Here is a 13329-nt window from a genome sequence, read left to right as displayed (position 1 = left end):
CATGAATGCTTACATGATTAAATAAAATAATTTCACCAAAAAGGAGGAAAGGCAAAACATGACAATAGAATAACAAGTCAAAGAGTCTACAGCCATGTTGGCTGCTCTATGTTTTTTGGAGCCAGAAGTTACCATATTTGGATGACAGGGTGGAGCTGTGGAGGAGGGAGGGGTGGATCTGACTCAGGCTGTGGTAATGCCTTACAACTTGTCAGGCAAAGCCCGTCCTTAATTTAAAGTCTTTAAACTTAAATAAAATGCAAACAGGTGAGTTATATAAAAATGTACCTTCTGTACAGTTTTCATGAATGGTGTAATTAGCTATAGAGACCAAAATCATCTTTTGTTCCAGGCTGTAAACATCTTTATTTTGGCTGTAAAGTTTGGCATTTTAAAAATCGTGGTCCACAGGGATTGACTTTAGCCTTCTGGAGCCGGCCTCAAGTGGCCATTAGAGGAAGTGCAGTTTTTGGCACTTCCATGTTGGCTTTGTTTTTCTGCCCTGGAGGCTGCAGTTGAAGCAGGTCTTTTGCTCAGTGGTGCTCACAATAAAAGTGCTATTATGCTGATGTTTAGCAGGTGATGTTTATCATGTTTACCAACTTAGTTTAGTGTGTTAGCATGCTAATATTTTTTTTAATTAACACTAAACAAAAAGTACAGCTGAGGCTGATGGAAATGTCTTTGGTTTGTCATTGGTATTGGACATCCAAACATTCTGACCTAATGATGGAGCTGGATGAGTTAAGGGATCATCAAGGTTACAATTTACCCTGAGGGAGGGACATGCCTACGTCAAATTTCATGGCAATCAGTTCCATACTTATTAAGATATTTCACTCAAATCCACAAAAATCGACTTCCATGTGGCACAAGAGGAAAAGATGGGATCACCAGTCATTATGATTTCCTTTCAACCTACGAGTGGTTTTAGATGAAAATGTTAGATGATTACCAAACTCAATGTGATACATTCTCTGGGCACTCTCAATATCTGCACCACATTTTATGGCAAGCCATATATTTGTTGAGAAACTGCACAAAAAAACCCTACAAATCCCCTCCTCATGGTGTCAAAAGAAAAGCAAGGGGATCACCAAAGTCATTAGGATTCATCCTCTGGGGACCATAAATGTCTGTATAAAAATTCATGGCAATGCACCCAATAAGTGCTGAGATATTTCAGACCAAATGAGCAAAGGACTTACAGAACGACATCCATAAATGGAACTGAGGGATTCCCAATTGGTCTACATGATGCCAACTATGAACTGCAACAACCCTGGTCCTTTTGTTGCTTGTCGTCCCCCATCTGTTTCCCCTTTATTTCCTTTCATCTTTTGTCTGTCAGCTGTCTTACAAAGACATTAACGCCCAAAAAATAACATAAGTGAAGAAAAATGGAACTGAGGTCAGGTGAGTGTAAGAAAGTCTGTAGATCTGCAGCATAGAAATAGTCATGTGACCCTTTGTCAGGCACTTATTTAGTCACCTGATAGTCAGGTTTCACCTTTAATCAAACAAAACGTTATCATGATTTGTCACCTGGCTCAATGCAGTGAAGGCCAGACAGTGTGAAAGTCTCCTAATAAACTGACACATGGCAAAACATGTGTGCTGATCAGATGTACTGCGCTGGACTGGACCGTGAGCGTGTAAGCCAACTACTTGAAAAACTGGAGCTGAGCCACTGTGAACCTTTACACACACACACCCACACACACACACACACACACAGAAACACAATGAATGATGCTGTGGAATTCATGTTGTTTATGCAGGATATCCTGAATAATACAGTGCATTGTGCCTTTGGCAGAGTATTTTGTAAATCACGAACGTTCTTAGAAGGAAAACATCATCTTGTCCAGCTGATGATGAATTATTAATCTAACACTGAAATCTAAGAGTGAGCTTTTTAAGTGTGTAGGTTATACTGTAAGTAGCATCATTTATCATCATCATCATTATTATTATCATCATCATTATTCATGATGCAGAGCACAACAGGCTGATCAACAGACCTTGACAGAGGCATCTTTCTCTAGACTGCACTGACCTCTAGTGGAATTTATGAGTAACACAAGTGGCTCAGCTGTGACACACACACACACACACACACACACACACACACACACACACACACACACCTGGTGTCATATTATATTTGATATTATATAAATTATCTGTCGATGTAACGATGTTAGAACTGTATATAAGGTGCATTGCGTGTGCTTGGGACACAGGTGTTTTTGTTTACCGGTATCAGTGGATGTCCTTGTGCAACCTGCCCTGCCCTGGGATCAGCTGCTGTGGAAATCTTTCCCCTGCGGTAATTCCGCGTTCACCACCAGCCAACACCTCCCCGCCTCGACTGCCTCCTGCCAAAAGTTTCTACATCCTCCTCAAGTAGCGTTAGGTTAGTCTTTCTTTAAAGGTTTCGTTATCAGCGGCAATGGGAGAAATGACGGAGCAGAAGAACTTTTCTGAAGTTATAAATCAGATATTGAATGAAGCGCCAGCTGCCAGGAAGGGTCTTGTTGATAACCACAGTAACCTCCTCCGCGTCGCAGATTACTGCGAGAACAACTATCTTCAGGTGAGTACTGCCCATAACATTCTCTGTGAAGGCAAAAATTTGTGATACTTTCAGATCTTTTCGAGGAGCTTTTAAAGACTTTTAGACCATGTATAACTTATCTTGGTAAAATATAATCTTGCAGGCAGAGGACACAGACAAAGCTATAGAAGAGGCCAAGGGTTTGGCAGCCCAGTCGCTGGCCAGTGTGACCTACCAGATCAACAGTCTGGCCAGCACCCTGCTGAGGCTGCTGGACACCCAGGCCATGCAGATCAAGGATATGGAGTCCTCAGTCAACCTGCTGTCACTGGTGAGGAACACCTTTCACTTACAATACTGTAGGCTACACCAGAGTAGTGCCGCACCTAGCACATTCTGCGCCTGGGCAACCTTTACCTGCCTCCCCCAAAATATATTTATTATTACTGTCTTTTATATGTGCGGTATTTATTACAAACAAGAGCAAAAGCTAAACAGAAATCAACACACGTAAACAACTTACCCAACAAGCAATAATAATAAAAACAAACTGTAAAAGAATACAGTATGTGCAAATTTACAGTTCTTATTTTGTACTGCACCACGGTTTGGATTTGCCTTTAATATTCTCTTTATTCAATACTCTCTGCATACACTCCCTTATTTACTATTCTTTGAATGTCAAAAAAACAAACAACAACAACAACAACAACAAAACATTGGCAATTTTGCCCCCCTCTCCCCGGGTAGCACCCCAGGCGGCTGCCAATGGGAAGATCCGCCACTACACCTGAGCTCTGCATAGCTGGCAAAAAAAGAATATGAGGTGTCAAATAGAAGGTTGCGCTACTCTGTTTTTTGTTTGATGAAATAACAGTATAATGAATAAACCCAGAAATAGTTTCCTACAGATTTTGATTTGGTCATTGTGGCAGACAACTACAGTGCATTATGTTGCTAGCTGTACAAAATTATTTGCTGTTAATTCTTGAATTAATGTATTCACCGTTCTGACTTATTTTACATTTCCTAACCGTGTTTTTATGTAGGGCTGTCAAGCTATTAAAAAAAATAATCTAATTAATTACATGCTGTGATTAATTAATCTAAATTAATCGCATACATCAACTTTTGCTGTGAAAGTATTTTAAAATGTTTCACTTAAATGAATGTTGGCAGATGTATTACGGTAAAGCTGCTAGATTTTGGACACAATTGTCCCCCCTGTCCTCTACCATAGAAACTGGTCTGCAGGCCATTGCAATCCATTTTGCAATCCATTTGGTCGAGTGCAGCTTGACGAGGCTGGCTGCTAGCACTAGCATCAGAGGCTGTGCTAGCGTGGAACTCCGGGTTCGCTGCTAAATGTTTTGCGTTGAGGTAATATTTCAGGTTTTAAGTTCTCCGATGTACAAAAATTCCTTACTGCAGAAATTGCAGAGAACGGTGATCCTATTAATGGTCCCATCTGCCTCCGTCATATGATAAAGTCACTGTGGCCTTCAATGACTCACTTGGTCAAAGGGCACTACGAAACACGATTAATCAGCGTTAATTTTTTTACGTGTTTATAATTTGATTGAAATTAACGCATTATTTTGACAGCCCTTTTTTTATTACATTTTTGTTACAAAAATAACATAACTTAATTACAAAAAAATATATATAAATTAGTAAACTGCACTCTCTTTGACGTGGAATACGTGAACTTTAGGAACTCCGCAAAAAAATCACTACATTCAAACTAAAATAAAAATATCTGGAGTCGTACTGTTGGTTGTAAATTTGGGAACCAAGAAGCAAATTGCTGCGTTTGTTCCAATTCCAGGTCACCTGTTGTACTTTTAATCTGTGGTCAGTTTGTTTGCTATATTTCATTCGCTCTACTGTTGCCACATATTTACAAGAAAAACTCTCTGAAGGGTGTCAAAATGTGTTCACACTGTGTTCTGGTCCAGGCTGCAGCTATCCACTTCGAGAAGGTGTCCAGGAGAGAGATCGGTGCTTTTACTAGTCCCAAAACCAAGAGTCGTTCCAGGCTTATGACCCCACCAGCTTCAGGCAAGGAGCCTGAGAGAAGCTACTCAAGAGTGCCGATATCGTACTCCATCTTGGACTCCACTGGACACTGTTTCGTGGTAAACTGGACACTAAATTAAAAGACTGAAGTGAAAACAGAGTTTGAATAAACTTAACATTAATATTTCCCAGTAGATTTAGGAAGTTTAGCACAGTCCAGTCCCCCTTTTCCATTGTACAGTTCTTGTGTGGTGCCTGGGGTGACTATCGCATTGCCAAGATGCTTTTTTTACCTTCATCCGTCTTCTCCCCACAGGTCACTGAGCAGCAGCAGCAGCAGCAGCAGCAGCAGCAGCAGCCCAGAAAGAGAGCAGACACCACAGAGAGCATACAGAGCACTGCAGACTTCGCTGTGTACGTAGATAGTCCTTTGCCCTTTTCATTGTTACACTGTGATTATTATTAAACACTCCACACTATAAGTACCCTACTGTTTATTATAATGGGGGCTTGTACAATTTATGATCATGCCTGAAAGCATTATGTACTAACAAAACAGTTCTAGGAAATATGCTTGTTTGCTTTTCTGCCAAGAGTTGGATGAGAAGTTCAATGGCACTCTCATGTGTCTGCTAAATGTTAGACTAAAGCGGGCATCAGGTTAGCTTACCTTAGCATGAGGACTAGAAACAAGGGGAAACAGCTAGCCAGGCTCAGGCCATCAGAAAATGAATACCTACCATCACCTCTAAAGGCCCAGACACACCAAATCAACATCAAAGTAGACGACAAAGGCCAGCCAGTACATCGCGTCAAGTTGCCTATGCCTTGGCCAAAAAGTGGCACTTGAACACACCACAAAGACTACTACAACTAGCCCGTGTGTTTAGTGCCTGTGTGAGATGAAATAACCCTACACACCAGGGGGCGGCGGTAGTCTGTATTCGTCATTCAAAAAGAGAAACTTGGAAGACAGTCAAGACAAATTCAAGATGCTAGTTAGCCAGTTAGCACATTAACAAGACAACTTGATGTTGAAAGAACAAAGTATATTTACCTGCGCTAGCAAACAATAACAAACATTTCTGAACTGTTTTTGCCAAAGAGCTCAGTGGCTAAAAGTAATGTTACCTAATATTACAAGTTTGTTCTGATCTCCGTCCCTCTTGACTTTAGTTGTTTACTTTCCTCACTTCTGTTTCTCTTCTCATCCACTCAGCCGAACTGCCAATCAGAGTGATTTTCTTCACCTACACGCAGTGCCTTTCCTGACGCAGATTTAAAATGCTGAATTAGCTGAAAATGGCCGACAAGGGCCAAGCACTGCCAACGGTGCGGAAAATCCCGCAATAACTAGGGCGACAAATGCTCACTGAAAGCCCAACACCGACCAACAGCTGATTGTTGGCTTGGTGTGTCAGGGCCCTAAAGCTCACTAACACATTATAGCCAGCAGCTGATTAGCATAGCTTAGCACAAAGACTGAAAGACTGTAGCCTGGCTCAATGTGAAGGTAACAAAATACACCTACCAGCACGCTAGTTATCATTAACTCTTGTTTGTTTAGCCCATACAAAAAGTGTAAAAACTACAAGTTGTATTTTTATGGGCACAAGAAGGATATAACCTGTTAATTAGTGAGTTTAGTAGTGCTGGAAGGTGTTACCTTCAGACAGAGCCAGACTACATTGAAGCTGTTTCCCCCCCATTTCCAGTCTTAATGCTAAGCTAAGCTAACCAGCTTCTGGTCGTAGCTTCATATTACCTATACAAGCATTAGAGTGACATCGTTCTAACTTTCAGCAAGAAAGTGAAGGAGACAACAAATCCCAAAATGGCTGCCTCTTTCTGTAAGAAACAACAGCTGCATCACTTTCAGGATGCCATGACTGCTCCCAGTGTCTGATGGTTTGTTTTCTGTAAACAGATCCAGTCTTGGCATCGCTGTGCCTCCACCATCAGTCCCCACCTTGCAATCCGTCTCCAAACCCACGGACAACAACCAGCTTCCCCCTCCTCCTCCTGCCGATCTGGACCCTAATATGCCTCCTCCACCACCACCACCTCCCGCTTCCTCTGTGGACACTAGCCTCCCCCCTCCCCCACCATCCATGACCTCACCCACATCTCTCCCCCCACCTCCCCCTCCACCGCCAATCTCTCCGTCAAATGGCGCCTACCCGCCGCCACCTCCTCCTGTTGCAGGAGGTTCGCTCCTTCCTCCTCCACCTCCCCCAGTATCAGGAGCAGTACCCCCTCCTCCTCCACCTCCTCCAGTATCAGGAGGGGCACCTCCACCTCCACCTCCACCTCCTCCAGCATCAGGAGCCGTACCCCCTCCTCCTCCACCTCCACCAGCCGCTCAAACTGGCACCTCTGGTATTGTGCCACCACCTCCACCTCCACCTCCACCACCTCCCCCTCCCCTACACTGATGAACATTATGTTACTGCATGATTTTGACTTAAGGCATAACTGGCGGGCATGCTGGGCTTGCCATTAGATGTTAAAAATGTGTGCAGCATGGGAAATATTTCTGGGCCTTGTTGTGGGATCAGCGTTAAGCATAAATAAAAAGCTTGAAAAAGTGTGTGTAGTGGTTTAACCTTGAGCTGTTTCATGTGTGTTGGATGGTGCAGTATGAGCCTCAAATGATATATATATATTTTTTCCCTGGGACAGAAAATCCTCCTTCAAAGTGAAACATTCTGCTGCAGCACAGATACCTCCGACATGTCTCAACAACACTGCAGCTGCATTCCTAAGAAACAAGCTATAACAGGGTGTTTTGTCTGTAAATGCCATTTCCCTTCCTTATTACGTTGTTTATCTCAATGAATCTTAATCAGTAAGAGTCACCTTAGCAGCCAGTGGCCTTTTGCCCAATACTGTCAGTCAGTGGTGATAAGTGAACGTCACTGCCTGTAACCTCGGTGAGTTCTGCTGCTTTAAACAGGTCAATGAGGCTATAAAATTTCTGTTGCAAGTCAACACTCTCTTTAACCTGTGCTACATGGCTTGTACATGACGGTAAGCTTTATATTCAGCATGGAAAATATCAAAGTAGTCAGGGAGGGCTTATCCAAACTTATTTAATCATTTTCTTGTTTTCTTGTTGTTGTTGTTTTTTTTACATTTGGCTGTTCAGTGAGGCTTGAACGTGGAGGAACAGTCTTGTTGTACAAGGCCTATTATTATATTCATCACTAATGGAATGGAAATATTTTGGTACTGCCTTTCACTACTGCTTACTTTAATCTGAACTCAAGTCTAAAATCTTTTATTTATCAAAGTCACATGAAGGCTATGCATTCAGTACAGTTTTATCTTTGAACTGTAGCGTTATGTAGACAGTATTATGTAGACATTGTGCAAGTAAGAACAAAATCTTCCGTGTCAGATAGAAATTCCAGGATTGTGCAGCTTTCACAGTAATTATATCTTCGTAAAGATCATGGTGTTTATGTTGGTGTGGATTAAGGATACGAGATAAAGAGCTACCTTTGAACCTTCCGCTGTGTATGACTGTACTGCAAAACAAACCCTAACAGAGTTACAATCTTCAGGTTTTAAATCTGTTTTTTCCCCCCTCATTTTGCTCAGGTGTGAAACCTAAAAAAACCCTGCCATGATCATCCAATATATTGCGCTGGAGTAAGTATTCCCTGAGATCAATCTGACTGACTGTATACCTCATTGTTTGCATGCTGCATGTATTATTAAACTGTCCTTTATTTCAGGATTCCCATTTTGTGCACCCTTATCATTATGTGGATTTATTGCTGCCATTTTGCAAAGAAGAGCAGAGAAGCAGAAAGCTGCCCCCCGTCGAGGCCCACTTACTCCCCGTCTGTTTATGTCATCCCATTGTATGAGGAGGAGCGGGAGGAAGAGGAGGACGAAGAAGTAATGGACACATATGAAGCCTATTTTCAGCCTCCTTACAGAGACCCCCCGATGTACAGCTCCGGAGATGTCAGTCCACCTCCTCCTTACAGGGTATGTTTCTATTGATGATACGGATTGGACTGAAAGAGCTGGTTGAGATTTCATCATCAGTAACCAATTGCATCACCTCTGTAAGTACATGTCTCCTCTTTTCCAGCTTGATCCACCATCCTATCCGGACCTCCCACCATCATACACAGACCCTCCACCTTACTCAGAACAACCCTAATCCTCCTCCTCCACTTCAAATACCCTCTCGTCTGTACATACTGTACTTTTTGTTACAGGGCAGATCTATGGAATCAACAGAGAGATATTAACTTCAAAAAATGTGCAGGAAAATAACTGTATTAATGATAAACTTCAGCCCTGCTTTTACAACTAAAATCAGGGCCAGTATTTGCAATTTAAATGCCTTTTTTGTAAATGTACTTGTACCCTCTGCCTTGAATCTGTATCTAGAATTCAAAAGCCTTAGTGTGACCTCAGTTGTTATGTCTTGACAAGTCTTTTCTTGGCTTTCTTACAAAAGTGTTTTTTCTGAGCATTATTTCATAGAGCTACATCTTTTGACATATATATGATTTACCTACCTGTAAACAATCCACTATGTGGAAAAGACAATCTTTAACATGCGTGACATGCAGCAAAGGGCTGCAGACTGGAATCGAGGCCGTGGCTACTATACGGAGGCAAGGACGTTGCCTCCGTATATGGGACGCCTGCTCTACCCACTAAGCCACCAGGCACCCTGAAAGGAAATCTTTAACTGGTACAGCTACTAAAGTTCCACAGACAACCCAGTTAAAACCCCAGCAAACCACACCATACATATGTATGTTTTGACAAAAGACATAAGTTGTTTACATGTTTTACTGTTCACAGCTTTCCTTGCATTTTTTCATACTTTTAAATTTCCTTTATTGTGTCATATACTCTATGTGCCTGTGCAAATTGGCCCCAGGGAACAAATAAACTGTTTTGAATTGGATTACTTTTTAACATGTCATTTCCAAAATAAAGAAACGTATACTCATGAATTAGAGTTATTTGTAAAACGTAATTATGCTTAATATTTGCCAAAAAAGAATTTTGTTTTCCAGACTGCAAAGTAGACAGATGGGTTTCAGCCCACACAGTGCTATGATTTTTATAAGACAGTTTGTATACTGCAAGTAAAAACAGTATAACAGTGGTCTTATAACTGACCCCTGAGGAATGCCGTTGGCTGTTTGATGGTTTTGCTACTCACTTTCAAAGCCCTCCATAACCTAGCCTGCACTTACCCCTCTAACTGTCTCCAGGAGTACACTCCCTCCTGCTCCCTGCGCTCTTCCTCTGCTGGTCTCCTGACCATTCCCACCTCAGGCCTCAGCATCATGGGTGCCAGGGCTTTCAGCCGCACTGTCCCCAGGCTCTGAAACTCCCTACCCACACAGATTTGACAGTATGACAGCATAATATCCTTCAAATCCCATCTCAAAACTCACCTGTTAAAAACGGCCTATGCACTGACTGACTGACTGTGCCCACTGCACCTTCTTCATCTTCCCTTCCTCTTAGTGTGTGTGCCCAATTCACATCTCTTTTTATGTATGTGATTTTATACCCTATAAGATGACCTTGGGTGTTTTTAAGGGGCCTTTTAAATAAAATGTGTTATTCTTCTTCTTATTAGTAGTAGTAGTATTATTACTGCTGTATAGTGAGTTTAACAGATTTATGAACGACTTCTGTCAACATACACGAGAAATATGCAAGAGACCGAACACACCTCAAAGCCCTGTGTCTTTAAAAAAGACAATAATGCTGTAAAAGCTCTTCAGGTTGTGCACTTCCTTAAGCGACACATTATACTTTGATAGCAACCCTGAGGGCAGGACAGCTTCTGTACAATATGTTTTGGATTCTTCAATAAGGTAAGGACTCATCCTACTGTGATATGAAGATCTAGTTATCTTACAATTCTGTTCCATTAAGATAACGTATGTTGGAATGATGTGAATTTAATAATTTTTTATTTAGAGCTGTAAAGAGTGACAGATATATAGGATGAAGGTCCACAGTCAGTCGTTAAACAGACAGTATAAAATCGTTCAAGCTACTTTTCTACGTTCATTATGTCTTAATTTAACCTTTATATTTGTGAATTGCTGAGCAGTTTTCAAAGGGTTTCATACTGCAGGGTCACTTGAGGTTATTCTCTGTGATTTGACAGTAAGTCTCGTATAACTGTTCCAGTCAGCTCATATAAACTCCGATGTAAAAGGTGACACATTATCATGTGATGACAGTGCCCATTCACTTGTTGATTTTTTTATCAGTCACATGTCCAGACTTTGGTTCCAGTTAAAGAAAATGCTTGTATTCTTCTTTTACTGTATATACTGTATTCAATCTGATACTGTAGGTGTTTGCTAGCCTGTCCATGACTGCAAACTAACAATGATATGGATGTAAATTAAATGTTGTATTCAGTCTGCATGATTCTTATTTCAAAGATCTGTCACACTGTCAATGGAAGTCCATGTTTCACATAATTGTATTGTTGATTTTTATCCCTGACAGTGATGTCGGCAGGTTGACATAGTTCCAGTCATGACTTTAAGTACGAGTATCTTTCCACTTGTGTAAGTAGTCAAGTCAAGAATGAATCTTGAATGAATGGAATTGCTGACCTGAGACACAAATTAAAAGTCTTGACATGATGCAAATCTGTTCCTAGGTTCCCAGCCTTGGTGGTGTGCCTAGCTGTTACACTTGTCTGCTTGTATCAGTACGCAAGAAAGAAGAGAGCAGCATATGACTTTGCCATCGCAAGACTGCAAGATGAAAACACATCTATAGCAGTCTTTACAATTTCTTTGTCTGAAGATCAGGCAGAAACGGACAGACATGACATCCCTCCTCCGTACAGCCCTGTGGGAGACCCACCGCCATACGCACTGGTACAGTAGCCCTCACTACAGTCAGCCACTTTTTTTTGGATCACAGCAAACTGATTTACACACTATTTGTCTGGTATTCATAAATATTCCTAACATTTAGGAGCATCTTTTACTAAAACCCTCAGTAGTATTTTGACATTAAGAGTCACAAAGTCACTTCTTGGTGGATGACAATTCTTCAGTCAACATTTTTAAATTCAAATTAAATGTCCCCTGTAAAATCAACAGTTGTTAAAAGCATGTTTGACATTTTGGGAAATGTATATTATTTGCAGACATGAGTAATGAGGACGAATCAATCTCAGCCCAAATTACCAGAATAAAGTGTTGACATTGTACATTTCTGCGGATATGCGACAGTTTTACATTTCATACGTATCATATCAGCATTTTTAAACTGACCTAGTTCATATTACATGTATATAAGATGAGTTTCTCATCAGGAGGACGGGATGATGGATGGTGTGAGACCTAGGTGAGATGGCTACCAAGCAGCAGACCACAGTTTGAGATCAGTGACATTTCCAGCTGTTTGTGGCGACAAAACTAGGTATTTTTTAGCAAGTTGTCAGGACATTTCCAGCTGTGTTTGTGGCGACAAAACTGTGTTTTCTAACGAAACGGCAGGGCATTTCCAGCTTTTTTTTTATGGCAACAAAACCAGGCATCTTTTAGCAAGACATTTCCAGCCATGTCTGTGGCGACAAAACCACACATTTTGGTGGGACATTTCCAGCTGTGTTTGTGCAAACAAAACCAGGTATTTTAACAAGATGTCGGGACATATTTAACAGCACAAAAAGTGTTCTTTTATTTAATGAGATGTTGGGACATTTCCAGCTGAATACGTTGCAACAAAATGGTATTTTTTAATGAGTCGCCAGGACATTTTCAGCTGTGTTTGTGGTGACCAAACCAGGTATTTTCAACGAGACATCAGGATTTTTCTAGGTGTGTTTGTGGCAACAAAACTGGGTATTTTTTTAGCAAGATGTTGGGACATTTCCAGCTGTGTTTGTGGCGACAAAACTGTGTTTTTTAACGAAACAGCAGGGCATTTCTAGCTGTGTTTGTGGCAACAAAACTATGTGTTTTCTGACGAAACAGCAGGGCATTTCCAGCTTTATTTATGGCAACAAAACCAGGTATTTTTTAGCAAGATGTCCGGGCATTTCCAGCCATGTCTGTGGCGACAAAAGTGCACATTTTTTAACAAGATGGGACATTTTCAGCTGTGTCTGTGCAAACAAACTGGGTATTTTTAAGATGTCAGGACATATTTAGCCACATTTGTGGAGACAAAAAGTGTACTTTTATTTAATGAGATGTTGGGACATTTCCAGCTGAATATGTCACAAAAAAATGGTATTTTTTTAATGAGTCACCGGGACATTTTCAGTTGTGTTTGTAGTGACCAAACCAGGTATTTTTAACAATACGCCTGGACATTTCCTGCTGTGTTTGTGGCAAACAAACTGGATATTTTTAAAAAGACGTTGGGACATATTTAGCTGCATTTGCGGAGACAAAAGTGGGTTTTTTTTGTGGGTTTTTTTAATGAAATGTTGGGACATTTCCAGCTGTATTTGTTGCAACAAAATGCTATATTTAATGAGACGCCAGGACCTTTTTAAAGCAGGTATTTTTGACGAGACATCAGGACATTTCTCGGCATGTGGCAACCGAACTGTGTATTTAATGAGAAACTGGGACATTTCCAGCCATGTTATTGGCAACCAAACCTGGTATTTTAAGCCAAAATATGATGTTTCACTGACCCTAAGTGGTTTTTGTGCCTGAACCTAACCATGTTAGCCACAGAATGATCTCCACATAACACTGAAAATTTAAATG

At 41.1% G+C, this 13329-nt stretch overlaps 2 protein-coding genes and 1 long non-coding RNA gene across 4 annotated transcripts; all 3 read left to right on the top strand.

The window, feature by feature from the left end:
- The first annotated feature begins 2352 nt into the window (after positions 1–2352).
- Positions 2353–7174, top strand: abi3b (ABI family, member 3b). The gene is made up of 5 exons (XM_050060246.1): positions 2353–2599; positions 2724–2891; positions 4519–4698; positions 4896–4993; positions 6507–7174. Exons 1-5 carry the CDS (start codon positions 2456–2458, stop codon positions 7012–7014), a joined length of 1098 nt encoding a protein of 365 aa, XP_049916203.1. The 5' UTR covers positions 2353–2455; the 3' UTR covers positions 7015–7174.
- Positions 7175–7379: 205 nt separating this feature from the next.
- Positions 7380–9544, top strand: LOC126400010 (uncharacterized). 2 transcript variants are annotated; one of them, XM_050060410.1, is made up of 4 exons: positions 7380–7512; positions 8183–8233; positions 8320–8578; positions 8685–9544. In XM_050060410.1, exons 2-4 carry the CDS (start codon positions 8208–8210, stop codon positions 8754–8756), a joined length of 357 nt encoding a protein of 118 aa, XP_049916367.1. In that variant the 5' UTR covers positions 7380–7512; positions 8183–8207; the 3' UTR covers positions 8757–9544. The 2 variants fall into 2 exon arrangements, with proteins under 2 accessions (XP_049916367.1, XP_049916366.1); XM_050060409.1 differs by having other exon boundaries at positions 7493–7609.
- Positions 9545–10399: 855 nt separating this feature from the next.
- LOC126400290 (uncharacterized) lies at positions 10400–11408 on the top strand. The gene is made up of 3 exons (XR_007570960.1): positions 10400–10446; positions 11096–11157; positions 11253–11408. It is a non-coding gene; the product is annotated as an uncharacterized LOC126400290 (long non-coding RNA).
- Positions 11409–13329: the final 1921 nt, after the last annotated feature.

The sequence above is a fragment of the Epinephelus moara genome, chromosome 13 (assembly GCF_006386435.1).
Source record: "Epinephelus moara isolate mb chromosome 13, YSFRI_EMoa_1.0, whole genome shotgun sequence".
Classification (NCBI taxonomy): Eukaryota; Metazoa; Chordata; class Actinopteri; order Perciformes; family Serranidae; genus Epinephelus; species Epinephelus moara.
This window is presented reverse-complemented; position numbering and strand designations above follow the sequence as displayed.

Excerpts from the sequence above, each read along its gene's own strand:
- abi3b (XM_050060246.1), top strand. The coding sequence starts at position 2,456 with ATGGGAGAAATGACGGAGCAGAAGAACTTTTCTGAAGTTATAAATCAG. Across the intron at positions 2,892-4,518 it reads CAGTCAACCTGCTGTCACTG|GCTGCAGCTATCCACTTCGA; the intron begins GTGAGGAACACC and ends GTTCTGGTCCAG. Across the intron at positions 4,994-6,506 it reads AGCACTGCAGACTTCGCTGT|ATCCAGTCTTGGCATCGCTG; the intron begins GTACGTAGATAG and ends TTCTGTAAACAG.
- LOC126400010 (XM_050060410.1), top strand. The coding sequence starts at position 8,208 with ATGATCATCCAATATATTGCGCTGGA. Across the intron at positions 8,234-8,319 it reads ATCCAATATATTGCGCTGGA|GATTCCCATTTTGTGCACCC; the intron begins GTAAGTATTCCC and ends CCTTTATTTCAG. Across the intron at positions 8,579-8,684 it reads GTCCACCTCCTCCTTACAGG|CTTGATCCACCATCCTATCC; the intron begins GTATGTTTCTAT and ends CCTCTTTTCCAG.